Below are 26,387 nucleotides of genomic sequence, written 5' to 3'. Positions count from 1 at the left end.
ACTCGTGCCCATACGTGTCTAAGCTTGGACAAGGGGAGGGGGTCACTGAAGAGGCAGAAAGGGGGGGCTACGTGCCCTACTGTCTAAAGCTTGGACAAGGGGAGGGGGTCACTGAAGAGCAGAAAGGGGGGGCTACGCTGCCCTAGTGTCTAAGCTTGGACAAGGAGGGGGTGGCTACGTGCCTACGTGTCTAAGTGAAGAGCAGAAAGGGGGGGCTACGTGCCCTACGTGTCTAAGCTGGCCCTACGTGTCTAAGCTTGGACAAGGGGAGGGGGTCACTGAAGAGCAGAAAGGGGGGGCTACGTGCCCTACGTGTCTAAGTTGGACAAGGGAGGGGGTCACTGAAGAGCAGAAAGGGGGGGCTACGTGCCCTACGTGTCTAAGCTTGGACAAGGGGAGGGGGTCACTGAAGAGCAGAAAGGGGGGGCTACGTGCCTACGTGTCTAATAGGGGAGGGGGTCACTAACTACGTGCCCTACGTGTCTAAGCTTGGACAAGGGGAGGGGGTCACTGAAGAGCAGAAAGGGGGGCTACGTGCCCTACGTGTCTAAGCTTGGACAAGGGGAGGGGGTCACTGAAGAGCAGAAAGGGGGGGCTACGTGCCCTACGTGTCTAAGCTTGGACAAGGGGAGGGGGTCACTGAAGAGCAGAAAGGGGGGGCTACGTGCCCTACGTGTCTAAGCTTGGACAAGGGGAGGGGGTCACTGAAGAGCAGAAAGGGGGGGCTACGTGCCCTACGTGTCTAAGCTTGGACAAGGGGAGGGGGTCACTGAAGAGCAGAAAGGGGGGGCTACGTGCCCTACGTGTCTAAGCTTGGACAAGGGGAGGGGGTCACTGAAGAGCAGAAAGGGGGGGCTACGTGCCCTACGTGTCTAAGCTTGGACAAGGGGAGGGGGTCACTGAAGAGCAGAAAGGGGGGGCTACGTGCCCTACGTGTCTAAGCTTGGACAAGGGGAGGGGGTCACTGAAGAGCAGAAAGGGGGGGCTACGTGCCCTACGTGTCTAAGCTTGGACAAGGGGAGGGGGTCACTGAAGAGCAGAAAGGGGGGGCTACGTGCCCTACGTGTCTAAGCTTGGACAAGGGGAGGGGGTCACTGAAGAGCAGAAAGGGGGGGCTACGTGCCCTACGTGTCTAAGCTTGGACAAGGGGAGGGGGTCACTGAAGAGCAGAAAGGGGGGGCTACGTGCCCTACGTGTCTAAGCTTGGACAAGGGGGGGGGTCACTGAAGAGCAGAAAGGGGGGGCTACGTGCCCTACGTGTCTAAGCTTGGACAAGGGGAGGGGGTCACTGAAGAGCAGAAAGGGGGGGCTACGTGCCCTACGTGTCTAAGCTTGGACAAGGGGAGGGGGTCACTGAAGAGCAGAAAGGGGGGGCTACGTGCCCTACGTGTCTAAGCTTGGACAAGGGGAGGGGGTCACTGAAGAGCAGAAAGGGGGGGCTACGTGCCCTACGTGTCTAAGCTTGGACAAGGGGAGGGGGTCACTGAAGAGCAGAAAGGGGGGCTACGTGCCCTACGTGTCTAAGCTTGGACAAAGGGGAGGGGGTCACTGAAGAGCAGAAAGGGGGGGCTACGTGCCCTACGTGTCTAAGCTTGGACAAGGGGAGGGGGTCACTGAAGAGCAGAAAGGGGGGGCTACGTGCCCTACGTGTCTAAGCTTGGATAAGGGGAGGGGGTCACTGAAGAGCAGAAAGGGGGGGCTACGTGCCCTACGTGTCTAAGCTTGGACAAGGGGAGGGGGTCACTGAAGAGCAGAAAGGGGGGGCTACTGCCCTACGTGTCTAAGCTTGGACAAGGGGAGGGGGTCACTGAAGAGCAGAAAGGGGGGGCTACGTGCCCTACGTGTCTAAGCTTGGACAAGGGGAGGGGGTCACTGAAGAGCAGAAAGGGGGGGCTACGTGCCCTACGTGTCTAAGCTTGGACAAGGGGAGGGGGGTCACTGAAGAGCAGAAAGGGGGGGCTACGTGCCCTACGTGTCCTAAGCTTGGACAAGGGGAGGGGGTCACTGAAGAGCAGAAAGGGGGGGCTACGTGCCCTACGTGTCTAAGCTTGGACAAGGGGAGGGGGTCACTGAAGAGCAGAAAGGGGGGGCTACGTGCCCTACGTGTCTAAGCTTGGACAAGGGGAGGGGGTCACTGAAGAGCAGAAAGGGGGGGCTACGTGCCCTACGTGTCTAAGCTTGGACAAGGGGAGGGGGTCACTGAAGAGCAGAAAGGGGGGGCTACGTGCCCTACGTGTCTAAGCTTGGACAAGGGAGGGGGTCACTGAAGAGCAGAAAGGGGGGCTACGTGCCCTACGTGTCTAAGCTTGGACAAGGGGAGGGGGTCACTGAAAGCAGAAAGGGGGGCTACGTGCCCTACGTGTCTAAGCTTGGACAAGGGGAGGGGGTCACTGAAGAGCAGAAAGGGGGGGGCTACGTGCCCTACGTGTCTAAGCTTGGACAAGGGGAGGGGGTCACTGAAGAGCAGAAAGGGGGGGCTACGTGCCCTACGTGTCTAAGCTTGGACAAGGGGAGGGGGTCACTGAAGAGCAGAAAGGGGGGGCTACGTGCCCTACGTGTCTAAGCTTGGACAAGGGGAGGGGGTCACTGAAGAGCAGAAAGGGGGGGCTACGTGCCCTACGTGTCTAAGCTTGGACAAGGGGAGGGGGTCACTGAAGAGCAGAAAGGGGGGGCTACGTGCCCTACGTGTCTAAGCTTGGACAAGGGGAGGGGGTCACTGAAGAGCAGAAAGGGGGGGCTACGTGCCCTACGTGTCTAAGCTTGGACAAGGGGGAGGGGGTCACTGAAGAGCAGAAAGGGGGGGCTACGTGCCCTACGTGTCTAAGCTTGGACAAGGGGAGGGGGTCACTGAAGAGCAGAAAGGGGGGGCTACGTGCCCTACGTGTCTAAGCTTGGACAAGGGGAGGGGTCACTGAAGAGCAGAAAGGGGGGCTACGTGCCCTACGTGTCTAAGCTTGGACAAGGGGAGGGGGTCACTGAAGAGCAGAAAGGGGGGGCTACGTGCCCTACGTGTCTAAGCTTGGACAAGGGGAGGGGGTCACTGAAGAGCAGAAAGGGGTGGGCTACGTGCCCTACGTGTCTAAGCTTGGACAAGGGGAGGGGGTCACTGAAGAGCAGAAAGGGGGGGCTACGTGCCCTACGTGTCTAAGCTTGGACAAGGGGAGGGGGTCACTGAAGAGCAGAAAGGGGGGGCTACGTGCCCTACGTGTCTAAGCTTGGACAAGGGGAGGGGGTCACTGAAGAGCAGAAAGGGGGGGCTACGTGCCCTACGTGTCTAAGCTTGGACAAGGGGAGGGGGTCACTGAAGAGCAGAAAGGGGGGGGCTACGTGCCCTACGTGTCTAAGCTTGGACAAGGGGAGGGGGTCACTGAAGAGCAGAAAGGGGGGGCTACGTGCCCTACGTGTCTAAGCTTGGACAAGGGGAGGGGGTCACTGAAGAGCAGAAAGGGGGGGCTACGTGCCCTACGTGTCTAAGCTTGGACAAGGGGAGGGGGTCACTGAAGAGCAGAAAGGGGGGGCTACGTGCCCTACGTGTCTAAGCTTGGACAAGGGGAGGGGGTCACTGAAGAGCAGAAAGGGGGGGCTACGTGCCCTACGTGTCTAAGCTTGGACAAGGGGAGGGGGTCACTGAAGAGCAGAAAGGGGGGGCTACGTGCCCTACGTGTCTAAGCTTGGACAAGGGGAGGGGGTCACTGAAGAGCAGAAAGGGGGGGCTACGTGCCCTACGTGTCTAAGCTTGGACAAGGGAGGGGGTCACTGAAGAGCAGAAAGGGGGGCTACGTGCCCTACGTGTCTAAGCTTGGACAAGGGGAGGGGGTCACTGAAGAGCAGAAAGGGGGGGCTACGTGCCCTACGTGTCTAAGCTTGGACAAGGGGAGGGGGTCACTGAAGAGCAGAAAGGGGGGGGCTACGTGCCCTACGTGTCTAAGCTTGGATAAGGGGAGGGGGTCACTGAAGAGCAGAAAGGGGGGGCTACGTGCCCTACGTGTCTAAGCTTGGATAAGGGGAGGGGGTCACTGAAGAGCAGAAAGGGGGGGCTACGTGCCCTACGTGTCTAAGCTTGGACAAGGGGAGGGGGTCACTGAAGAGCAGAAAGGGGGGGCTACCTGCCCTACGTGTCTAAGCTTGGACAAGGGGAGGGGGTCACTGAAGAGCAGAAAGGGGGGCTACGTGCCCTACGTGTCTAAGCTTGGATAAGGGGAGGGGGTCACTGAAGAGCAGAAAGGGGGGGCTACGTGCCCTACGTGTCTAAGCTTGGACAAGGGGAGGGGGTCACTGAAGAGCAGAAAGGGGGGGCTACGTGCCCTACGTGTCTAAGCTTGGACAAGGGGAGGGGGTCACTGAAGAGCAGAAAGGGGGGGGCTACGTGCCCTACGTGTCTAAGCTTGGACAAGGGGAGGGGGTCACTGAAGAGCAGAAAGGGGGGGCTACGTGCCCTACGTGTCTAAGCTTGGACAAGGGGAGGGGGTCACTGAAGAGCAGAAAGGGGGGGCTACGTGCCCTACGTGTCTAAGCTTGGACAAGGGGAGGGGGTCACTGAAGAGCAGAAAGGGGGGGCTACGTGCCCTACGTGTCTAAGCTTGGACAAGGGGAGGGGGTCACTGAAGAGCAGAAAGGGGGGGCTACGTGCCCTACGTGTCTAAGCTTGGACAAGGGGAGGGGGTCACTGAAGAGCAGAAAGGGGGGGCTACGTGCCCTACGTGTCTAAGCTTGGACAAGGGGAGGGGGTCACTGAAGAGCAGAAAGGGGGGGCTACGTGCCCTACGTGTCTAAGCTTGGACAAGGGGAGGGGGTCACTGAAGAGCAGAAAGGGGGGCTACGTGCCCTACGTGTCTAAGCTTGGACAAGGGGAGGGGGTCACTGAAGAGCAGAAAGGGGGGCTACGTGCCCTACGTGTCTAAGCTTGGACTAAGGGGAGGGGGTCACTGAAGAGCAGAAAGGGGGGGCTACGTGCCCTACGTGTCTAAGCTTGGATAAGGGGAGGGGGTCACTGAAGAGCAGAAAGGGGGGGCTACGTGCCCTACGTGTCTAAGCTTGGAAAAGGGGAGGGGTCACTGAAGAGCAGAAAGGGGGGGCTACGTGCCCTACGTGTCTAAGCTTGGACAAGGGAGGGGGTCACTGAAGAGCAGAAAGGGGGGGCTACGTGCCCTACGTGTCTAAGCTTGGATAAGGGGAGGGGTCACTGAAGAGCAGAAAGGGGGGGCTACGTGCCCTACGTGTCTAAGCTTGGACAAGGGGAGGGGGTCACTGAAGAGCAGAAAGGGGGGGCTACGTGCCCTACGTGTCTAAGCTTGGATAAGGGGAGGGGGTCACTGAAGAGCAGAAAGGGGGGCTACGTGCCCTACGTGTCTAAGCTTGGATAAGGGGAGGGGGTCACTGAAGAGCAGAAAGGGGGGGCTACGTGCCCTACGTGTCTAAGCTTGGACAAGGGGAGGGGGTCACTGAAGAGCAGAAAGGGGGGGCTACGTGCCCTACGTGTCTAAGCTTGGACAAGGGGAGGGGGTCACTGAAGAGCAGAAAGGGGGGGCTACGTGCCCTACGTGTCTAAGCTTGGACAAGGGGAGGGGGTCACTGAAGAGCAGAAAGGGGGGGCTACGTGCCCTACGTGTCTAAGCTTGGACAAGGGGAGGGGGTCACTGAAGAGCAGAAAGGGGGGGCTACGTGCCCTACGTGTCTAAGCTTGGACAAGGGGAGGGGGTCACTGAAGAGCAGAAAGGGGGGGCTACGTGCCCTACGTGTCTAAGCTTGGACAAGGGGAGGGGGTCACTGAAGAGCAGAAAGGGGGGGCTACGTGCCCTACGTGTCTAAGCTTGGACAAGGGGAGGGGGTCACTGAAGAGCAGAAAGGGGGGGCTACGTGCCCTACGTGTCTAAGCTTGGACAAGGGGAGGGGGTCACTGAAGAGCAGAAAGGGGGGGCTACGTGCCCTACGTGTCTAAGCTTGGACAAGGGGAGGGGGTCACTGAAGAGCAGAAAGGGGGGGCTACGTGCCCTACGTGTCTAAGCTTGGACAAGGGGAGGGGGTCACTGAAGAGCAGAAAGGGGGGGCTACGTGCCCTACGTGTCTAAGCTTGGACAAGGGGAGGGGGTCACTGAAGAGCAGAAAGGGGGGGCTACGTGCCCTACGTGTCTAAGCTTGGACAAGGGGAGGGGGTCACTGAAGAGCAGAAAGGGGGGGCTACGTGCCCTACGTGTCTAAGCTTGGACAAGGGGAGGGGGTCACTGAAGAGCAGAAAGGGGGGGCTACGTGCCCTACGTGTCTAAGCTTGGACAAGGGGAGGGGGTCACTGAAGAGCAGAAAGGGGGGGCTACGTGCCCTACGTGTCTAAGCTTGGACAAGGGGAGGGGGTCACTGAAGAGCAGAAAGGGGGGGCTACGTGCCCTACGTGTCTAAGCTTGGACAAGGGGAGGGGGTCACTGAAGAGCAGAAAGGGGGGGCTACGTGCCCTACGTGTCTAAGCTTGGACAAGGGGAGGGGGTCACTGAAGAGCAGAAAGGGGGGGCTACGTGCCCTACGTGTCTAAGCTTGGACAAGGGGAGGGGGTCACTGAAGAGCAGAAAGGGGGGGCTACGTGCCCTACGTGTCTAAGCTTGGACAAGGGGAGGGGGTCACTGAAGAGCAGAAAGGGGGGGCTACGTGCCCTACGTGTCTAAGCTTGGACAAGGGGAGGGGGTCACTGAAGAGCAGAAAGGGGGGGCTACGTGCCCTACGTGTCTAAGCTTGGACAAGGGGAGGGGGTCACTGAAGAGCAGAAAGGGGGGGCTACGTGCCCTACGTGTCTAAGCTTGGACAAGGGGAGGGGGTCACTGAAGAGCAGAAAGGGGGGGCTACGTGCCCTACGTGTCTAAGCTTGGACAAGGGGAGGGGGTCACTGAAGAGCAGAAAGGGGGGGCTACGTGCCCTACGTGTCTAAGCTTGGACAAGGGGAGGGGGTCACTGAAGAGCAGAAAGGGGGGGCTACGTGCCCTACGTGTCTAAGCTTGGACAAGGGGAGGGGGTCACTGAAGAGCAGAAAGGGGGGGCTACGTGCCCTACGTGTCTAAGCTTGGACAAGGGGAGGGGGTCACTGAAGAGCAGAAAGGGGGGGCTACGTGCCCTACGTGTCTAAGCTTGGACAAGGGGAGGGGGTCACTGAAGAGCAGAAAGGGGGGGCTACGTGCCCTACGTGTCTAAGCTTGGACAAGGGGAGGGGGTCACTGAAGAGCAGAAAGGGGGGGCTACGTGCCCTACGTGTCTAAGCTTGGACAAGGGGAGGGGGTCACTGAAGAGCAGAAAGGGGGGGCTACGTGCCCTACGTGTCTAAGCTTGGACAAGGGGAGGGGGTCACTGAAGAGCAGAAAGGGGGGGCTACGTGCCCTACGTGTCTAAGCTTGGACAAGGGGAGGGGGTCACTGAAGAGCAGAAAGGGGGGGCTACGTGCCCTACGTGTCTAAGCTTGGACAAGGGGAGGGGGTCACTGAAGAGCAGAAAGGGGGGGCTACGTGCCCTACGTGTCTAAGCTTGGACAAGGGGAGGGGGTCACTGAAGAGCAGAAAGGGGGGGCTACGTGCCCTACGTGTCTAAGCTTGGACAAGGGGAGGGGGTCACTGAAGAGCAGAAAGGGGGGGCTACGTGCCCTACGTGTCTAAGCTTGGATAAGGGGAGGGGGTCACTGAAGAGCAGAAAGGGGGGGCTACGTGCCCTACGTGTCTAAGCTTGGATAAGGGGAGGGGGTCACTGAAGAGCAGAAAGGGGGGGCTACGTGCCCTACGTGTCTAAGCTTGGACAAGGGGAGGGGGTCACTGAAGAGCAGAAAGGGGGGGCTACGTGCCCTACGTGTCTAAGCTTGGATAAGGGGAGGGGGTCACTGAAGAGCAGAAAGGGGGGGCTACGTGCCCTACGTGTCTAAGCTTGGACAAGGGGAGGGGGTCACTGAAGAGCAGAAAGGGGGGGCTACGTGCCCTACGTGTCTAAGCTTGGATAAGGGGAGGGGGTCACTGAAGAGCAGAAAGGGGGGGCTACGTGCCCTACGTGTCTAAGCTTGGACAAGGGGAGGGGGTCACTGAAGAGCAGAAAGGGGGGGCTACGTGCCCTACGTGTCTAAGCTTGGATAAGGGGAGGGGGTCACTGAAGAGCAGAAAGGGGGGGCTACGTGCCCTACGTGTCTAAGCTTGGACAAGGGGAGGGGGTCACTGAAGAGCAGAAAGGGGGGGCTACGTGCCCTACGTGTCTAAGCTTGGACAAGGGGAGGGGGTCACTGAAGAGCAGAAAGGGGGGGCTACGTGCCCTACGTGTCTAAGCTTGGACAAGGGGAGGGGGTCACTGAAGAGCAGAAAGGGGGGGCTACGTGCCCTACGTGTCTAAGCTTGGACAAGGGGAGGGGGTCACTGAAGAGCAGAAAGGGGGGGCTACGTGCCCTACGTGTCTAAGCTTGGACAAGGGGAGGGGGTCACTGAAGAGCAGAAAGGGGGGGCTACGTGCCCTACGTGTCTAAGCTTGGACAAGGGGAGGGGGTCACTGAAGAGCAGAAAGGGGGGGCTACGTGCCCTACGTGTCTAAGCTTGGACAAGGGGAGGGGGTCACTGAAGAGCAGAAAGGGGGGGCTACGTGCCCTACGTGTCTAAGCTTGGACAAGGGGAGGGGGTCACTGAAGAGCAGAAAGGGGGGGCTACGTGCCCTACGTGTCTAAGCTTGGACAAGGGGAGGGGGTCACTGAAGAGCAGAAAGGGGGGGCTACGTGCCCTACGTGTCTAAGCTTGGACAAGGGGAGGGGGTCACTGAAGAGCAGAAAGGGGGGGCTACGTGCCCTACGTGTCTAAGCTTGGATAAGGGGAGGGGGTCACTGAAGAGCAGAAAGGGGGGGCTACGTGCCCTACGTGTCTAAGCTTGGATAAGGGGAGGGGGTCACTGAAGAGCAGAAAGGGGGGGCTACGTGCCCTACGTGTCTAAGCTTGGACAAGGGGAGGGGGTCACTGAAGAGCAGAAAGGGGGGGCTACGTGCCCTACGTGTCTAAGCTTGGATAAGGGGAGGGGGTCACTGAAGAGCAGAAAGGGGGGGCTACGTGCCCTACGTGTCTAAGCTTGGACAAGGGGAGGGGGTCACTGAAGAGCAGAAAGGGGGGGCTACGTGCCCTACGTGTCTAAGCTTGGATAAGGGGAGGGGGTCACTGAAGAGCAGAAAGGGGGGGCTACGTGCCCTACGTGTCTAAGCTTGGACAAGGGGAGGGGGTCACTGAAGAGCAGAAAGGGGGGGCTACGTGCCCTACGTGTCTAAGCTTGGATAAGGGGAGGGGGTCACTGAAGAGCAGAAAGGGGGGGCTACGTGCCCTACGTGTCTAAGCTTGGACAAGGGGAGGGGGTCACTGAAGAGCAGAAAGGGGGGGCTACGTGCCCTACGTGTCTAAGCTTGGACAAGGGGAGGGGGTCACTGAAGAGCAGAAAGGGGGGGCTACGTGCCCTACGTGTCTAAGCTTGGACAAGGGGAGGGGGTCACTGAAGAGCAGAAAGGGGGGGCTACGTGCCCTACGTGTCTAAGCTTGGACAAGGGGAGGGGGTCACTGAAGAGCAGAAAGGGGGGGCTACGTGCCCTACGTGTCTAAGCTTGGACAAGGGGAGGGGGTCACTGAAGAGCAGAAAGGGGGGGCTACGTGCCCTACGTGTCTAAGCTTGGACAAGGGGAGGGGGTCACTGAAGAGCAGAAAGGGGGGGCTACGTGCCCTACGTGTCTAAGCTTGGACAAGGGGAGGGGGTCACTGAAGAGCAGAAAGGGGGGGCTACGTGCCCTACGTGTCTAAGCTTGGATAAGGGGAGGGGGTCACTGAAGAGCAGAAAGGGGGGGCTACGTGCCCTACGTGTCTAAGCTTGGACAAGGGGAGGGGGTCACTGAAGAGCAGAAAGGGGGGGCTACGTGCCCTACGTGTCTAAGCTTGGACAAGGGGAGGGGGTCACTGAAGAGCAGAAAGGGGGGGCTACGTGCCCTACGTGTCTAAGCTTGGATAAGGGGAGGGGGTCACTGAAGAGCAGAAAGGGGTGGCTACGTGCCCTACGTGCCTTGCGGTTTCTTTGTTAAGCTTGAGCAAGCGCAGGGGAGGGGGCTTATGTACACAACAGGATGTTCTGTTGCCCGTATCTCTTAGTATCTAACTGCTTTCTCTGTGAACCAGTTTACTCCCCCATTTCCCATGACTGTTTCTGGAACTGTTTGTCTCAGGAGCCCCGCTTTTCTATTTCATTAAGGCCACTTTCATGGTGGCTCACGGCCGCTCCTTTCAATGAATGCCTGGGGAAACATGGAGGCCTTGAATGGCGGAGCTCCCACGTCCTAAGATTAAGCCAGACATTCGAGGGTAAAGGGCCAAACTCCAGTGGAAAGGACTTGAGTTCCGAGTCAGGGGCTAACGCCGAGGGGGAGGGCACAGAGGTCCACTCGGCACTTCCTGTTGTTGCCCTGCCGCGTGCGGGAGGCTACACCTGGAGGGTTGGAGAGTGGGGGACAAACCCGACAGCCCCAGGGTTTGATCCCATTGTTGCCTCGGGGCCCTTTCCCTGGATGGGTTTCCCTGGTCATCAGTTTCTGACCTGCACTCCGGGGCCAGTGTTTTCCTCTCTTGCAGCGAGGGCAGAGGGGGTGGGGTCGGCCGTCCATCTTAGGAGCCGAGCACCCCTTCTGGAAATGACCGGGCTGTTTACAGTTAAAACACGCCCCTGTTTTTGGTCTCGCCGACAGCCAATGCTGCATTGTGGGAAGCTGGGTCAACATCTGCACAAAGCCTGGTATAATCTGTAAGGGTCTTGTTACGGCCACGAGGGCGCGATGCGGCCCTCAGGCGGAACTGGCATTTTCAGAGGCCAGGTATCTAATAAGTTCACTATCAGTTTCCGCAGGCCCCACGAACCGTTCCGCAGCTTCACTGAGCTGTCTCACAAAATCACTGAACGGTTCTTGCGCCCCCTGTCGGATTTTAGAAATGGAGGGAACAGCCGATCCCTGGGAGGGGTGGCCTCCACGAAAGGTATTGGCCTCTGCTGAGTGAGGCTTTGGCAAGCATTTCCCAGTCGTTAATTGTGAGCCAGTCCTCACTCGGGGATTCCAAAAGGGGCAGGGTAGAGCAGGCAGGGGCCCAGAGAGGCCGCACTCTTTACACACTCCAACTCCAGCGGACGGTAACCTTGCTTTTTGATAGTCAAGGGGTTATTCTCATCTTCCTCACCCGAAGTCGTCATCCTCACTGTTCCCAGGACTTCCTTGCTCTTTGGAGGGGTTCTTAGACCGCACCTGAGACCTGGTCCCTGTTTCTGATCGAGCTCCCGGAGCTGTCTGAGCAAGCCTGCCTCTTCCCTCTTAGCCTGAAGCAAGGCTTCTAAGGCCTGAGCTTCTCTCGTGAGCTCTAAATAGCTCGGCGGGCGGGTGAGACGAGAGTCATCTGTGGGGGCTGAGGCCAGCGCAGGGGAAAAAAGGGAGGGGGATTGCATAATGCGGAGGCAGGGCCAAGCGCGGCTGCATTTAGCTGCCTTGTCATGTAGCTGTGCCTCACCCTCAGGAGAGGGTCACCTGCTTTCATCCCTGATAAAACGGGAAAGAGGGATCCAGGTTTTTTAATGTCCCTCTCTGTGTCCTCCGGCGGCACAGAAATGGAAACAGAGGGACGGGGATGGATCAGGGGGCTTTGGGAGAACTCTGACTCCCCTTACATTGTGTCCTGAGAAAGGTTCCGCCATCCTCTATGACCTTTGAGGTGTCAGTTTGAAGATGGCGAACCTGGAGGATATTATTTGTAAGATTCCAATAAGAAAAGGCTAGAACAGGAACCCTCTCGGGACCAAAGGTGTGCTAAGTCTTCAGGACGTTCCCCTGCCCGTTGCCATCTCTCATCATCTAGAGTTCCTTCTTGCGGAAACCAAGGACAAACGTCTTCTAAGAATATAAAAAAATCTGCAAGATCCTGTGTCTTAACGCTTGCTCCTCCCGTCCTGAGGGAGGCCTTTCGCCCTCTTACAAACAATTCTTGTTTAGTGAGTGTTTGCTCTTCTCACCTTTCTGGCCTGTGTCGGACGGGGCAGGACGCGGTGGGCACTCTGCAGGTCTTCACTCGCCTTCTTCAGGCCTGTATCACAGAGGAATCGTTATGAGACAAGGCAGCAACCTTGACCAAGCAGCCGGCTCTTAAGCGACGTTCAGCTCAGCTCCCGTTCCTCGAGGCCCACACTGGGCGCCACTCGCCCCGGCCCGGGGTAATCGGCTAGGAGGAGGGCAGACCTGCATGGAGACCAAGGTCTCACTTTACTGGAGGAGGCAGCTCATGTAGCACCAGGCACGGATGGACAGCGAGGGCGAGCAGGGGTCATCTTACAACACAGCTCAAAGGAGCTGGTCACGGGAGTCTTCAACCAACAGCAGTCTGACAAAGGGAGTGACCGCGGGGTCTCCCGGCCACCTGACGTGCGCATCGAGGCACGAGAGTTCGTGGGGTCAGCAGAGCACTGAAGCCAGCCGGCCAGCGCCAGCCATCAGTGAGCTGCACACACGGACTTTCTAGTGGTCCTCCTTCCAGACCGCAGCTAAAGGTGACTCTCAACAGAGGCCTGCACAGGGTGACCAGCACAGTGCTCCCAACACCAGGCAGAGCGGTGAGAGCCCGGCGCTGGGCATCACGCGGCCCGCCCCCGCCCCCGCTTACCTGGGGCGGCACGGGCGGCCCGGCTGGCGTCTGCGGGTACCCCTGTGTCAGATGCGGGGGGGGGGGGGGTCAGTGGGGCGCGGGCAGCCAGGGTCCCGGGGCCCACCACGTGCTCAGCGATGGCCACAGCCGGTGCCGGCCACCCTGAGAGGTGGGCAGCGACCCCGCTGTGCGAGGGAGGGGCCCTGGGGAGCAGCTTCCGGCCCGCGGTGCGGGGTCGGTGTCCCCGGAGTCCCCGCTCCGGACCCCGGTTAGGCAGTGGACGCCGGCCCAGGTGCTGGGGCCCCGCCACCTCCGGGAGACCCGGATGTTGCTCCTGGCCTTGGCCCGGCCCGGTCCCAGCCGTAGTGGCCGTCTGGGAAGCCAACATCTGTTTCTCAGCCTCTCCTCTCCATCACAAATATTTAAGATAAAGTTAAAAAAAAAAAACAAAATCGTTCCCGGCGGCCTCTGCTCTCTGGCTCCCACATAACCATCCCCGCTCTCCCCACCCGCGAGGCGGGAGCTCACTGCCGATCCCGGGGGTCCAACCCGCGGCACCTAAACGGGCCCGGTGCACACCCTCAGAGCCGAGGCGCCTCAGACCCCCGGGTGTCAAAGGTCCCGGGGCGCACTGTGTCCTCACGGGGATCGGAGCCCAGTGCTAGGCATCATGGGAGCCTCGGCAGCAAGGACCCGCGGCAGCCGCCCTCGGGGGCTCCAAGCAGTGGCTCTCCCGCTAACTCTTTCAAATAAACTAAGAACAAAACCCCTGGGTGGTAGACCCCTTCCGGGTCCCCCAGCTCACGGCAAGATGGCGCGGCCCGGCTGGAGGCCAACTGCACGCTCGCAGCACCGCCACCTTCCCCGCAGGGAGCCCACCCCCCACCCGACCAGGCTCGCGCCGCAGCCACCGCCGGCCCCCAGTGAGGAGTCCCCCATCACGTCCGCCCCTGCCTCTCACCTTACACGACCGGGACGTCCCACGGCCACGCGCTCCTATTTAACAGCGCGGGCCGCCCGCAAAGCCCCCCGGCGCCATCTTGGGTTCCGCCCGGGGCGTCCAGTTCGGACGCCTGTGCACGAAAAGCAGCCCTGGTGCTTGGGGACGGGAATAAAGACTGTTATTTGGAGAATCTCCCAGCTAAGATGAGGAGATATTCTCTCTGTAGACGAAATAAAAAGGATCTGAGGGACATCCGGGACGGTCGTTCTGTCAGGAGTGTCAGGCAAATCTGAGGACAGCACCAAGGACGAGGCGGGACGAGAAAGGACCCCGGGGGGGCGGGGCAAGAAGGAGGCCGCGGAGGAGGGCGGACGCTGAGAGGCGCGAAGCAGCCCGGGGCGGGGCCGGGGAGGAGATTGACAGGGTCTTCCTGGGCAGGAGGCCGCGTGGCGGCCGGGCGGCGGGACCGGACTCCGGAGCTGAGGGAGGAGGGGCTGGGACGAGAGGGGCTTGGGCGCCAGGATTTCTGGCCCCGAGCAGGAACTCGACGTGGGGGCCCCGCCGGGTTAGATGGTGCAGGGAGTGAGCCGGCATGTGGGACTCTCGGTCTCTCAAATAAGTACTTCACGGGGGAAGCTGCTTCCCACCCCAGTAGCTCCCGCCGGTGGATCATCTCACTCACAGTGGCCAAGGAGTCTTTTATGCGACGAAAACGCACGTTTATTTACGATGTAGGCCGGGAGGTAGCCGAGGCGGGGCTGAGGCCAGCCAGGACCCCGCCCACCCATCACAAGCCCCGCCCACCCCAAGCCCCGCCCATCCATCACAAGCCCCCCCGCCCATCCCCCCCGGTCCCTTCCCTGAACATCCAACATGGCGGCAGGCCCCGCCCACCCGCCCCGCGCGCATCCTGGAGCCTCACTTCCCATCATGCACCGGACGCCATGACACTTTCCAGGGGCATCTCCACGTGCGCTGCCGCTCCGCCCCAAACTCCGCCCCCTGGAAATATTTAATTAGGCTCTGTCCCGGGCACCGCCCCCATCCTATTACAGTAGGGTCCTGAGGGTCCCCGCGTGCGCCCCGCCCCCTCCCCACAGCGTGTTTGGGGGGGTTCCCTGGATTTTAAGTGGTCTTCATCTGGTGAGGAGACCCCCGACGGGAACCTCTCGGTTTGCAGCTCATCGCTGACTCCGTGTCACTCCCGAGAGAGCCAAGTTCTCCCTGTGTCTCCGGGGTCCCCCAGGCCCCCTCGTGAGCTGGCCGCCAGTGCCCCGGCCTTCCTGCGCGACCCTGGCCTTCCCGGAACCCGGCACCCCGGCCGCCCTGCAGCCTCCGAGGGGCGCCTCCTGGCAGGGGCCCCGCGCCCTGCGCCCCCTCTCCAGAGCCAGGGAGGCCGGGTCTGCCCGCGGCGTCCCGTGCACCTGTGCCCGGCGGACGCGCAGCCCCTGGGGGACCTGCGTGGTCCCTGCGGCGGCCTTGGCGCCGGGCACACGACCTGTAATTCCTGCGGAGAGAGAGCGCCTGCCCGTCCCAGACTCGAGTCTGAGCCCCGTGCCCGCTTACAGAAGGAAGCTTCCGAGCCCAGGTGGGTCCCGCGCCTGTGCCGCGGGGGACAGCGATCCGTGGCCGGCAGGGGCGGGGCTGGGGGGCGAGGGGCGAGGTCTTTGTTCTGAGCTTTGTCCTCGGGGCTCAGCCCTTGTCGCCTTCCGCAGGTAGCCCCGCACCATTAGGCACAGAACAGCCTTGTGCTGGGGGCTCTGGGGGAGGGTGGGCGGGGGCGGGGGTGCAGGGGTGCGGGGGTGCGGGGGCGTGGACGTGGCTCAGGAATGGGAATCCTTGAGGATTGCACAGGCACAGGATAAATCCCCAAGGGCTTGGGGGTGGGGAGCCAGCTATTCAGCAAACATTGACCGCCATCTGCATGCTGCAGAGAGACCAGGGGTCCAGCTCTTTGCTGACCTTGACCTCTGAGTTCCTCCCCTTCGCTGGAGGCTGGCCCAGGGCAGGATGGCGGCTCCACGGAGGGTGTCCAAGGCCCTGAACTAAATACAAGACTGTTCTGCACAAACAAACAAATAAACAAAGCCAGAGGTTATTTAAAAATACAGATTATTAATCTGGGCTGAGGGTATCAGAGAGGACTGAAAATGGACCCGTGTCTGGGGTGGGGTAGGAGCAAGAAGCCGCACCCGCAGGTGCTTGTCCAGGAGCCTTGAGAGCCAACATGGTCCTGGTCTTAAATCCAGATGCCCTGCAGTGCCAGAATGGACCAGAAATTCTTGTAATTCAAGTAGGACAGGAGACCTGGTGAGGAAGAGGGAAGAAGCGGGTGAGGCAGTTCCTGAGACCAGCCCAGACCCGGGTCCTGTCCCCAGGCCTACCCCAGACCCCAGACCCAAAGGCAGCAGTCCAAGCTCAACTCCATCTCCCCCCCCCCTTCTGCATCCTCTCCCTGTCTCCTGCCTCAGGCCCACCCTGCCCAGTCCTGTCCCCAGCACCCCCACTCCAGGCTCTGTCCCCCAGCACCCAGACCACAGGCTCTGTCCCCCACAGCGCCCAGATACCAGGCTCTGTCCCCCCCAGTGCCCCACCCCAGGCTCTGTCCCCCAGTGCCCCCACCCCAGGCTCTGTCCCTCACAGCACCCAGACACCAGGCTCTGTCCCCCCCAGTGCCCCACCCCAGGCTCTGTCCCCCCAGTGCCCCACCCCAGGCTCTGTCCCTCACAGCACCCAGACACCAGGCTCTGTCCCCCCCAGTGCCCCACCCCAGGCTCTGTCCCCCAGTGCCCCCACCCCAGGCTCTGTCCCCCAGTGCCCCACCCCAGACTCTGTCTCCCAGTAACCCCACCCCAGGCTCTGTCCCCCCCAGTGCCCCACCCCAGGCTCTGTCCCCCAGTGCCCCACTCCAGGCTCTGTCCCCCAGTGCCCCACCCCAGGCTCTGTCCCCCCAGTGCCCCACTCCAGGCTCTGTCCCCCCAGCACCAGACCCCAGGCTCTGTCCCCCCAGCACCAGACCCCAGGCTCTGTCCCCCCAGTGCCCCACCCCAGGCTCTGTCCCCCAGTGCCCCCCCCAGGCTCTGTCCCCCCAGCACCAGACCCCAGGCTCTGTCCCCACAGTGCCCCCACCCCAGGATCTGTCCCCCCAGTGCCCCACCCCAGGCTCTGTCCCCCCAGTGCCCCACTCCAGGCTCTGTCCCCCCCAGTGCCCCATCCCAGGCTCTGTCCCCCCAGTGCCCCACTCCAGGCTCTGTCCCCCCCAGTGCCCCATCCCAGGCTCTGTCCCCCCAGCACCAGACCCCAGCCTGACCGATCATCAGGAAGAAGAAGACGCCCATCCAGGCCAGGTAGAAGCTGACGCCCAGCCTGTAGGTCATGCCTTCCTGCAGGAACTGGCTGGCCTGCAGCAGGTAGAACAGGACGCCCAGGATGATACTGGTCCCTGCGCGGACGCGAGTGCGAGGTCAGCCTCGCTGTCCCCCCTCCTCACCCTCCCGGCCCCTGTACCCCTGCTCAGAGTTGGGAAAGAGGCTGCAGCACGCTGGAAGCATGAGTCTCCACCTTTAGCCAGGCGAGGGTGGCATCGGAAACCGCCACGGGCTTTGGGGCCACCAGAGCTCCGCCCCTCAGCCCAGGGCGGCCAGTTTGTCTCGCTGGGCCTAGAGTGGGCACAACTGTGGGACCCACATCCAGTAGGGGCGTCATGAGGAGGTGCTGAGGCTGGCGCGGTTCCTGTAGCGAGTCCTGAATTCCGGGCTTCTGTTTTAGATGGTTTAAAACCAACAGTGTTTTTTCACCTTTTGTACCTTATAGTTAGATAATAAGAGCTCCTACACAAACAGGATAAATACCAGTTACAAAGAATCGAGAAGTCACCAGTTACAAAGAATCGAGAAGTCAAACGTTCTTGATTCCTGGCTTTAGCTCTCACTCTCCAGAAACGCTCTGCGACTGGAGGTTGGGAGGAGTTGTCCCAAGGGACAGGAACACAGCATTCCCCAGCTCCAAGCTAGCCACTCCAGCTGTTTAAAAGTACGGTTTGGCGTGCCCATGGAAAACGGAGCTGCTCCACTCAGTGTATGAATCCTGGGTGTTTGACTGGGGGTGGAGAGATGATCCCGGTCAGGACTTGTGCAAATTAAACAGCTCCCTGGGAAAACTGGTGCTTTTCAACTCGGTCCTCGTGACAACGCCACGTGCTAGGAAGTTTTATCCCCACCCTACAGATGACAGAACTGTGGCTCAGAGGGGCGAGGCAGCTTGGACTAGACTCAGAGCGGCTGGCGGTGGGGAGACAGGACTTGGGGTGGCGTTGGCTTCTGAGTAGACGCTGAAGTTGAAGGGCTGGGGCTGAGGTTGGGGGGTATTGGATATAGGTAAGCACGCAGCTGGGGATGGGGGGTTGATCTTGAGAGTGAGGTTCTCTATGGGGTTGTCGAGGTTTGAGAAGGCAGAGATGGGCTGGCATGAAGCTTGAGGTTAAAGTTCAAGTGTTAGAGATAGGCCGAACTTGAAACAAGCATTGAGCATGACTAGGAATGAAGTCAAGTCAGGGCTTGAGATTTGTGCACGGCTTGGGGACCGTAACGCGGATGGCTTGGAGGCTGGCAAGAAGATGGAGCAGCTGAGAGATGGGCTGGGCGTCAGGGAGGGGACGCGGCTGAGGATGAGGCTGGCTGGTGGGGGAGCTTAGCCCTGGCTGACTTGGAGACTGATATTAGTCGCTGGGAGGTGGTGGGCTGGGATGAGGAAGGGGCTGGAATGTGGGGGGTGGGGGTGGGGTCTCCTGGCCAGCCCTGGTTCCCGAGGTGGGCAGCGTAGGTTCGCACCTGTCAGGACGCTGCTGACGAACATGGAGAAGTCGAGCACAGGCAGGTTGGAGGTGGTGAAGAAGATGGTGCTGACCAGAGTGATGAAGAGGCAGAGGCTGCTGATGCTGGAGAAGACGATGAAGGCCCAGGCGAGGTCCAGCAAATCTGGAGGGGGCAGGACCCTGTGGTCTGAGCATGGCGGGAGGGCCGCCAGCGAGCCTGGGGGTGTGCTCTCCCTCCCTCCCCACGGCCCCCAAACAGCTGTTGATTCTCGTTATAAGAAGATTGAGGTTGGGATCCCCGGAGTGGATGTCGATGCCGCAAGGTGTGAGGTGGGCAGCCAGGACTGTGCAGGGACAGGAGGCGAGGGGAGATGTGTTGGGACCCCCGGAATGGATGTTGATGCTGTGGGGCGTGAGGTGGGCAGCGGGGACCTCCCAGGGCAGTGGGGACTGCGTGGGGACAGGAGGTGCGGGGACAGGAGGTGAGGGGAGATGTGTTGGGACCCCCGGAATGGATGTTGGTGCTGTGGGGCATGAGGTGGGCAATGAGGCCTCCCAGGGCAGCAGGGACTGCGTGGGGACAGGAGGCGTGGGGACAGGAGGCGCGGGGACAGGAGGTGAGGGGACAGGAGGCGCAGGGACAGGAGGCGCAGGGACAGGAGGCGCGGGAGATGTGTCCCGGAGCGCAGAGCCCGGTGTCAGCCTTACAGGCATTCTGGTCATACTCGTGCAGGCAGGAGATGTCGGGGCAGCGGACGAAGATGATGGTGTCGATGGGGATGGTCTGGGGGCCGGCGGGATCCCCGGGGGGCCGCAACGGCACCTGGAAGTGCAGCCAGGGCTGGCCCAGGGAGATGAGGTTGATGACCAGCAAGCCGGCCAGCGTCAGGACCAGGCTCACGTAGCGGGTGATCTTCTTGGCCTCGTGCAGCAGCCGCCAGCATATGGGCAGCAGGGACTGGTGGCTGCCCTTCTGGAACCTGCCGGCCGCAGACGGTCCACCGTGTCGGCGGCTCCGGGACCCGCCGCCCACCCAGCCGCCCTGGTCCCGCCTTCCGACCCCAGCCACCTCCGCGCACCCTCCCCACCCGGGTCTCTGCCTGTGCCCTGCCCCACAGGCCCCAAACCCTGCCACCCCTCTCCTTTCTGATGCAATGGCTTCCGGGCCCCGACCCCTGTCTGCTGCTGTGGTCCGAGCTCTGCCTACAGCCCAGCTCCCTGTCTCTCACCGGGAAGAAAGGTCGCCAATGGAGGTGACCGAGGTGAAGCTGTGGGTGCCTTCGAGGGTGCTGTGCTCCAGCTGAGCCTGCACGGCCTCCTCGAGGCTGTCCAGGGAGTCACAGATGACAGACTCAATGCTGCTGATGCTGGCCTCGGGGCTGTGGGTGATGGACGGGGGCACCTCGATGCTGCACCGTGCCGACGACAGGCTCTGCTTCCTATTCTGGGCCGTCAGGTAGTTCTGCACGTTGACCGAACTGCCTTGGAGGGTGGAGTCCATGCTGCCCAGCACGCTAGAGGTTTGCGAGCTGAAGCTGCGACTTTGCAAAGCTGAGGCATCTCGGATGCTGACCCGGCGGGGGGTCCCGGAGGGAGGCGGCTCCTGGATGCTGACCCGGCGGGGGGTCCCGGGGGGAGGCGGCTCCTGGATGCTGACCCGGCGGGGGGTCCCGGGGGGAGGCGGCTCCTGGATGCTGACCCGGCGGGGGCTCCCGGGGGGAGGCGGCTCCTGGATGCTGACCCGGCGGGGGGTCCCGGGGGGAAGCGGCTCCTGAATGCTGACCCTGCGAGGGCTCCCAGGGTGAAGAGGCTCCTGGGTGCTGACCCAGCGGGGGGTCCCAGAGGGAAGCGGCTCTTGGATGCTGACCCGGCGGGTTCTGAGAGCTGGGAACAGCTCTTGGCTGTTGACTTGGGAGGTGTTTGCTATCGGGGAGGTTCCCCAGATGCTGGCCCGACGGCTCTGGATGATGGGCGTGGGGTCGTGGGCATTGAGCCGGCGGATATAGATGACCGGGGGAGAGTCATGGCTCTCGGCCTGGGTGCTGTTGGGAGCTGCTGGCTGAGCATCCAGGGGGTCAGGCTGAGGCTTCTGGGACATGGGGAGGTGCAGGGCGGGGCCAGTCCTCAGATAGGCTCAGCCCCCCACCTCGGCCACCTCATGGCTACCTGGAGGCTGGTCAGCTTCTCTCTGGATCAGTTCTGCTCCTCGGCGTTGGTGTCTTGGTTTCTGTGCCGTGGCCGCAGGCAGGGCTCAGGGATTCAGCCTGGCCCGCCCCTGGGAGCAGGGGGATTCCATGACAGTTGGAGGGGGTTCCAGGATGTTGGCCATGGCCTCAGACTCCCCCAGGCCCCTGCGTGAGTGACACAGGGGCTGGGGCTGGGTCAGGGAGGGCTCAGCGTGGGATCTGGGCAGGGTCAGGATCCGGTGGTTGGGTGAGAAAGGGGTCACTGGTCAGGGATGGGCCGGGGCAAACCCAGGGTGGAATCAGGGGGTAAGGGCAGGGTCGGGGGAGGGGCAGGGCTCAGGGCTGGGTCAGCAGCAGCTCTGGGGTGCACTCTGTTTTGGGGGGTCTGAGAGCTGAATTTATGATTTCCTTTTCCCACCTGCTCCCCGCCCCCACCCGTTCCTGTGTCCTTTTCTGAATCCATTTCATCCTTCTATTCCTTTCTCAGTTTCATGTCTTGTCCCCTCTCTTCCTCCTCTGTCTCTGTCTCCCTTCACCCTTCCCTGGGGTCTCGAGGGTCCCGAGCCTGCTCCCCGAGCTCCAAGACTCTTGCTGAGGCTTGAGTTGGGGAGGCAGACCCTGCCACAGCCACCGGGGGCAGGGCTGGTGTGGTGCGGTGGGTTAGGGGCCGCTTGTGACACCAGCATCCCTACAGAGTGCTGGTTGGAGCCCTGGCTGCTCTGCTTCTGACCCAGCTCCCTACTAAGGCACTGGGAGGCAGCAGTGATGGCCCACGTGCTGGATCCCTGCCACCCACGTGGGAGCCCTGGAGGAATTCCTGGCTTCTGGCTTCAGTCTGGCTCAGCCATCTTGGAGAGTGAACCAGCAGATAGAAAATCATTCTCTCTATCTCTCTCAGTCTGGCTCAGCCATCTTGGAGAGTGAACCAGCAGATAGAAAATCATTCTCTCTATCTCTCTTTCTCTCCCTCCCTCCCTTCTCCCCTTCAAATAAATTAAAAAAAAAAAACTCAAAGAGCATTTAGCAGGGGTGCAGGAACCCCAAGTCGGCTGTGCAAGCTCTCCTGTGGATTAGGGGTGACGACCTTTCAAATAACGATCCCCATCCTTTCTTTTGGCTTTTGCCACGATCTTTACAAATAAAAGCACGCATAGGTTTTAGGTCTTTACTTACGTGAATATCCATGTTACTGCATTTTTAGCAAACATGTAGCGTTGCATCCCATAGACCCTAGGACACAACCCTGATCAATGCTGTGATCTTTAAAACATGGCATAGTGATTTTAAGATGCTCTTGATTGGGTCTGGTGCTGTGGCACAGTGGGTTAAGCTGCTGCCTGGACACCCTAATACTATTATCAGAGCGCCTGTCTGAGCCCTGGCTACTCTGCTCTTTTTTTTTTTTTTAAAGATTTATTTGTTTGAAAGTCAGAGTTACACAGAGAGAGAAGGAGAGGCAGAGAGAGAGAGAGAGAGAGAGAAAGAGAGAGGTCTTCTATCCGCTGGTTCAGTCCCTAGTTAGCTACAATGGCAAGAGCTGTGCTGATCGGAAGCCAGGAGCCAGGAGCTTCCTCTGGGTCTCCCACGCAGGTGCAGGGGTCCAAGGACTTGGGCCATCCTCCACTGCTTTCCCAGGCCACAGCAGAGAGCTGGAGCAGAAGTGGAGCAGCCGGAACTTGAACTGGCACCCATATGAGATGCAGGCAGTGGCTTCACCTGCTACACCACAGGGCAGGCTCCTACTCTGCTTCTGATCCAGCTTCCTGCCAGTGCACCTGGGAGGTGGCAGGTGATGGCTCAGGTACTGGGGCGTCTGCCACCCACATGGGAGGCGTAGATGGAGTTCCTGGCTCCTGGTTTTGGCCTGACCTTGGCTGTTGTGGGCATTTGGGGGTGAACCAGCAGATGGAAGATCTCTTTCTCATCTCTCTTACTCTGCCTCTCAAGTAGGTGAAAATAAACATTTAAAAAAGATGCTACAGATTATATGATGCATCCCCGAGCTACAGAGGTGTTGAAATGTGCAAAGTGTGCATTTTAGAATCAGGGAGGTGAGGTATTCCATTGAGGATTAGTTGCGATTTGTTTGGTGATTCAAATGATTGAAAAATTATTCCTCTCACACATGAACCTTGATGCTGCCGTCTGGGCTCCCTCTTTTCCTACACTGTCCCTGGCCTGCATGGCTCCCTCCTCCACGCACACTGGGCAGGAACCACCCTATGGCCCACACTCCGTCCTAGGGCCACTGGAGCTGCAAGGGAAGGTGGGAGATGTAGGCTCCGTTCCAGGCGTGCCGGACCCAGGTGCAAGTTCAGCCTCTACTCTGTTGCACCAGGCAGGTGCCAGCAGGCTCTGCCACGTGGCATTTGGCCCTTGTGTGCTTCCGACCGCTCTCCTCCTGTTGGACATTAAGATAACTGTATCTCTTGGGACTGCACGGCTGGTGCTCTCATTCCAGCCCTCGGAACGGCCCCTGTGCAGGATGGCTCAGTGGGTGCTCACTGAATGAATGAATTGCTTATGGCCCCACCCACCCGCCTGTTCACTCATTCATTCCTACTTTTGCTGACCAAATGTACTGGGCAATGGAGATGCGGTAGGAAGACAAACGGATTGTTTCCTGCCCTCGTGTTGATTTGTTGAGGCAGATTGGTAGGAAAATAGTAATAATAAAGTTAGATAACTGGCCACAAGTGTGCAGTCTGCAGTGTGGGGGGCTAGCTGAGCTAGGCTGGCAGGGGATGGGGTGGTGCTGGTGGTGGTGGTGCCAGGCGCAGACAAGGAGATGTGGAGGAAGTGACCCTGGAGTTGACAGGGCAGGCTGGGCTAAGGGGGAGGGGAGTGTCCTGAGGAGGAGCGCCCTTGGTTGTGGGAGGGACCCTGTGGAGTCTTGCGTGTGGCTGAGGGTGGGAGGTCAGAGGGGGAGGGTGTGAGACAACACTGGGAAGGGGGACAGGGTCCCAGGCACCTGCAGGTGTGGTGTGAACCAGTCAGGTCCTCTCTTTGGGCCCCAGGGGCTTTGCCCTCATGAACACACTTGGGAACCTCTGCTGTAGTGACCCATGCCCTGGACTGGGAATGTGGGGACAAGGGTGAGCAGGGATAAGGGGATGAGGCTGGGGGCCAGGATGGAACTGGGGTTTGGAGGATGGAGACCAGAGGATGGGATTGTAATAGGCCAGGCAAGCAGGCTTGGGTTAGGAAAGGGTCATGGGGTGGGGGTGGGGGCTTGCGTCTAGCATTAAGGTGAGTGGTGGGAATGCGGTCACAGCTGCAGGTGGAGACAGGATGGCTGGGTCGAGGGTGGTGCTGGGGGTGGAGTTACAGCTGGGGATGGGACAGGAGCACAGGTGTGCAGGGGGCTGTGGCTGTGGTTTGGGTGGGGAAGGAGACGAGGGTGCAGTGAGGGGTGGAGAGACCCAGGCCCCCAGACGTCTGTTCTTCCCCAGCGGACCTTGTCTCTACCTGGGAGGAGGACCGCAAGTTCATCCTGCGGGGCTGGTCTCTTGTCTTCAGCATCCTGGCAACCCTGATGATGCTGAGCGTGGTGGACGGGCGCATGGCCTACCTGCAGGGCTCCTACACGGGCTACGTGGGCTTCTGGACGGACTGCAGGAGACACAAGTGTGCCATCCAGGGCCAAGTCACCGGTGAGCAGGAGCGGGGCTGGGCCGGGGGTCCTCTGGGTGCCCTGCGGTGAGGGAGTGGGCCTGGGGGTCCTCTGGGTGCCCTGGGGTGAGGGAATGGGGTCGGGGGCCCTCTGGGTGCCCCTGGGATGAGGGAGTGGGGTCGGGGGCCCTCTGGGTGCCCTGGGGTGAGGGAGTGGGGCTGGGCTGGGGTCCTCTGGGTGCCCTGGGGTGAGGGAGTGGGGCCGGGCCGGGGTCCTCAGGGTTCCCCTGGGATGAGGGAGTGGGGCCGGGCTGGGGTCCTCTGGGTGCCCTGGGGTGAGGGAGTGGGGCCGGGGGCCCTCTGGGTGCCCTGGGATGAGGGAGTGGGGCTGGGCTGGGGTCCTCTGGGTGCCCTGGGGTGAGGGAGTGGGGCCGGGGGCCCTCTGGGTGCCCTGGGATGAGGGAGTGGGGCTGGGCTGGGGTCCTCTGGGTGCCCTGGGGTGAGGGAGTGGGGCCGGGGGCCCTCTGGGTGCCCTGGGGTGAGGGAGTGGGGCCGGGCTGGGGTCCTCTGGGTGCCCTGGGGTGAGGGAGTGGGGTCGGGGGTCCTCTGGGTGCCCCTGGGGTGAGGGAGTGGGCCTGGGTCGGGGCCCTCTAGGTGCCCTGGGATGAGGGAGCGGGGCGGGCTGGGGCCCTCGGGTGCCCCTGGGGCAAGGGTTCTCTGAAGGCCGTGTCTGTGAGACAGGAGTGACTGGCCGCGTGAGTGGTCCGTGGCGGTGAGGGTGTCTGCTGTGGGTTCCGGGGCGGGGCCGACTCTGGAGGGGGACCCTGAGGGGTGCCTGGGGACGACTGGCACCGCTTTGCTCCCCTCCCCCAGTTCTCATCCACATGAGCAAGGGCTTCATGATGCTGGCCCTGGCCACGTGCCTCGTCCTGCTCCCGGCCATGGGCATCTCCTTCTGGCCAGCCTTCCGCCGCCTGAGCAAGGTGGACCTGGTCTTCAGCTCACTGAGCATCAGCATCGGTAATGGCGGCGCGCGGTGGGGGGGTGCCTCGCCCGCCCCAGCCTCTCCCCCCGGCTCCCAGGTCCGCCAGGTCCCTGCCTCGGGCTGTGTGTGTGTGTGTGTGTGTGTCAGGTGCACCCTCTCCCGCTCCAGGTGTGTGTGGGGGTGTGGGGGTCTTTCTCTCCTTTCCTCTCCCCACGTGCCCTTCTGTGTGTCCGCTGTGGGCGTGTGGGTGGCCAGGGGCGTCTCCGTGTCTCACTGTCCAGCCTCTTGTCCGTCTCTGGCCCCACCCCAGTGCAGGACTCCTGATTGTGCTTAGCCTGACGCTCTTTGTGGTCAACTGCCAGTCGCTGCACCCCAGGCCACAGGTATCCTACCTGGTGACCTTCTACCTGAGCTGGTGCGCCAGCGTCTTGATGCTGTGGGCCGGTGAGGGCGAGGCCTCCAGGAGGGGGGGAAGGGGCGGGGTCCCGCCAGGGCAGGGGGCGGGGCCGGGCGGTGGCGGACCTCGCGGGGCCAGGCAGGGCTCGGAGCCGAAGGCCCACCTGGCTCCCCCCCAGGAGCCCTGTCCTACTTGAACCAAGTGGGCATGTGGAGCAAGGGCACCTCCATTAGGCATCGGCAGGGGAGCTACCGCCGCTGGGCCTTGCAGCAGTGCGTCCTCAGGTTTGATTCCAAACGCCGGAGGCCGGCCAGGGGCCCCGAGCCTTCCCCGGACCCGCCCACCTCCTGCGCCGTCTAGGGCGGGCCCTCCAGCTTTCTCAGGACGCTGACCAGACGCCGGGCCACGCCCCCAAGATGCGACCTCCCCGTGAGGCTCCACCCCCTCACAACTGCTCCTTCGGGGACAGGTGGGCCGCCAGGACCCGCCCTGCCCGGCTTTGTCTGCGCCCACTGGGTCCCTAGAGTCCGACACCTCCTCCCCGTCCCTCCCGAAGCTGAGCCCCGCGCCGGGCGGCTACTCCGTGGGGCCCCGCCCCCAGGTGCTGGCCCTCGCAGGCCCCACCCCAGAGCCGCTCCCCATCCCTAGCGGGGGCCGCCCACCTCGAAAGTCTTCTCCAGGAGCCCTGCGCTTGTCCCCGGGAGGACGCTGCCCGCCCAGCATTTAGGGGAGGACAGGCCCCTCCCCTGGAAGGCGTGGCTTGCAACAACACCCCGGCCTCCCCCGACTCAATAAACTGTGGGTGCTGTCCAA

The 26,387-nt window shown here is 61.4% G+C and overlaps 2 protein-coding genes and 1 non-coding gene across 18 annotated transcripts in view; 1 reads left to right on the top strand and 2 right to left on the bottom strand.

Annotated features, from left to right (window-relative positions):
- LOC127489391 (RNA-binding protein 33) overlaps window positions 1-20,492 on the bottom strand; it is a 27,667-nt gene extending 7,175 nt beyond the window's left edge. For 2 of the 11 annotated variants that reach the window (XR_011384172.1, XR_011384170.1), the window contains exons 1-9: window positions 19,624-20,492; window positions 19,103-19,374; window positions 18,411-18,557; window positions 17,089-17,340; window positions 16,892-16,982; window positions 15,774-15,888; window positions 15,544-15,643; window positions 12,657-14,583; window positions 12,013-12,083 (exon numbers count right to left, since the gene is read on the bottom strand). Coding sequence is in view for 7 of the 11 variants with exons in the window: in XM_051840767.2 (XP_051696727.2) it covers window positions 15,821-15,888; window positions 16,892-17,023; window positions 17,143-17,340; window positions 18,411-18,557; window positions 19,103-19,374; window positions 19,624-20,492 (1,686 nt within the window). In the remaining 4 variants the exon portion in view is untranslated. Of the gene's footprint in view, window positions 1-12,012; window positions 12,084-12,656; window positions 14,584-15,543; window positions 15,644-15,680; window positions 15,889-16,891; window positions 17,024-17,088; window positions 17,341-17,380; window positions 17,680-18,410; window positions 18,558-19,102; window positions 19,375-19,623 lie in introns of those variants that run through there. The other 9 variants (XR_011384171.1, XM_051840767.2, XM_051840766.2 and 6 more) reach the window with 9 other exon arrangements.
- On the bottom strand, window positions 13,229-13,318 carry LOC127489397 (small nucleolar RNA SNORD88). Its single transcript, XR_007917336.1, has one exon. It is a non-coding gene; the product is annotated as a small nucleolar RNA SNORD88 (small nucleolar RNA).
- LOC127489395 (protein NKG7) lies at window positions 14,517-26,387 on the top strand. Of its 6 annotated transcripts, none has more exons than XM_051840777.2 (5): window positions 14,517-15,169; window positions 24,100-24,233; window positions 25,066-25,212; window positions 25,493-25,621; window positions 25,753-26,387. In XM_051840777.2, the coding sequence occupies exons 2-5, from the start codon at window positions 24,116-24,118 to the stop codon at window positions 25,932-25,934; spliced, it is 576 nt and encodes a 191-aa protein (XP_051696737.1). In that variant the 5' UTR covers window positions 14,517-15,169; window positions 24,100-24,115; the 3' UTR covers window positions 25,935-26,387. The 6 variants fall into 6 exon arrangements, with proteins under 6 accessions (XP_051696737.1, XP_051696738.1, XP_051696736.1 ...); XM_051840778.2 differs by having other exon boundaries at window positions 24,033-24,233; XM_051840776.2 differs by lacking the exon at window positions 14,517-15,169 and adding an exon at window positions 20,537-20,749 and having other exon boundaries at window positions 24,033-24,233.

Source organism: Oryctolagus cuniculus, chromosome 18 (assembly GCF_964237555.1).
Source record: "Oryctolagus cuniculus chromosome 18, mOryCun1.1, whole genome shotgun sequence".
Taxonomy (NCBI): Eukaryota; Metazoa; Chordata; class Mammalia; order Lagomorpha; family Leporidae; genus Oryctolagus; species Oryctolagus cuniculus.
Note: the sequence above shows the minus strand (reverse complement) of the source record. Positions and strands in the feature narration are given on the sequence as shown.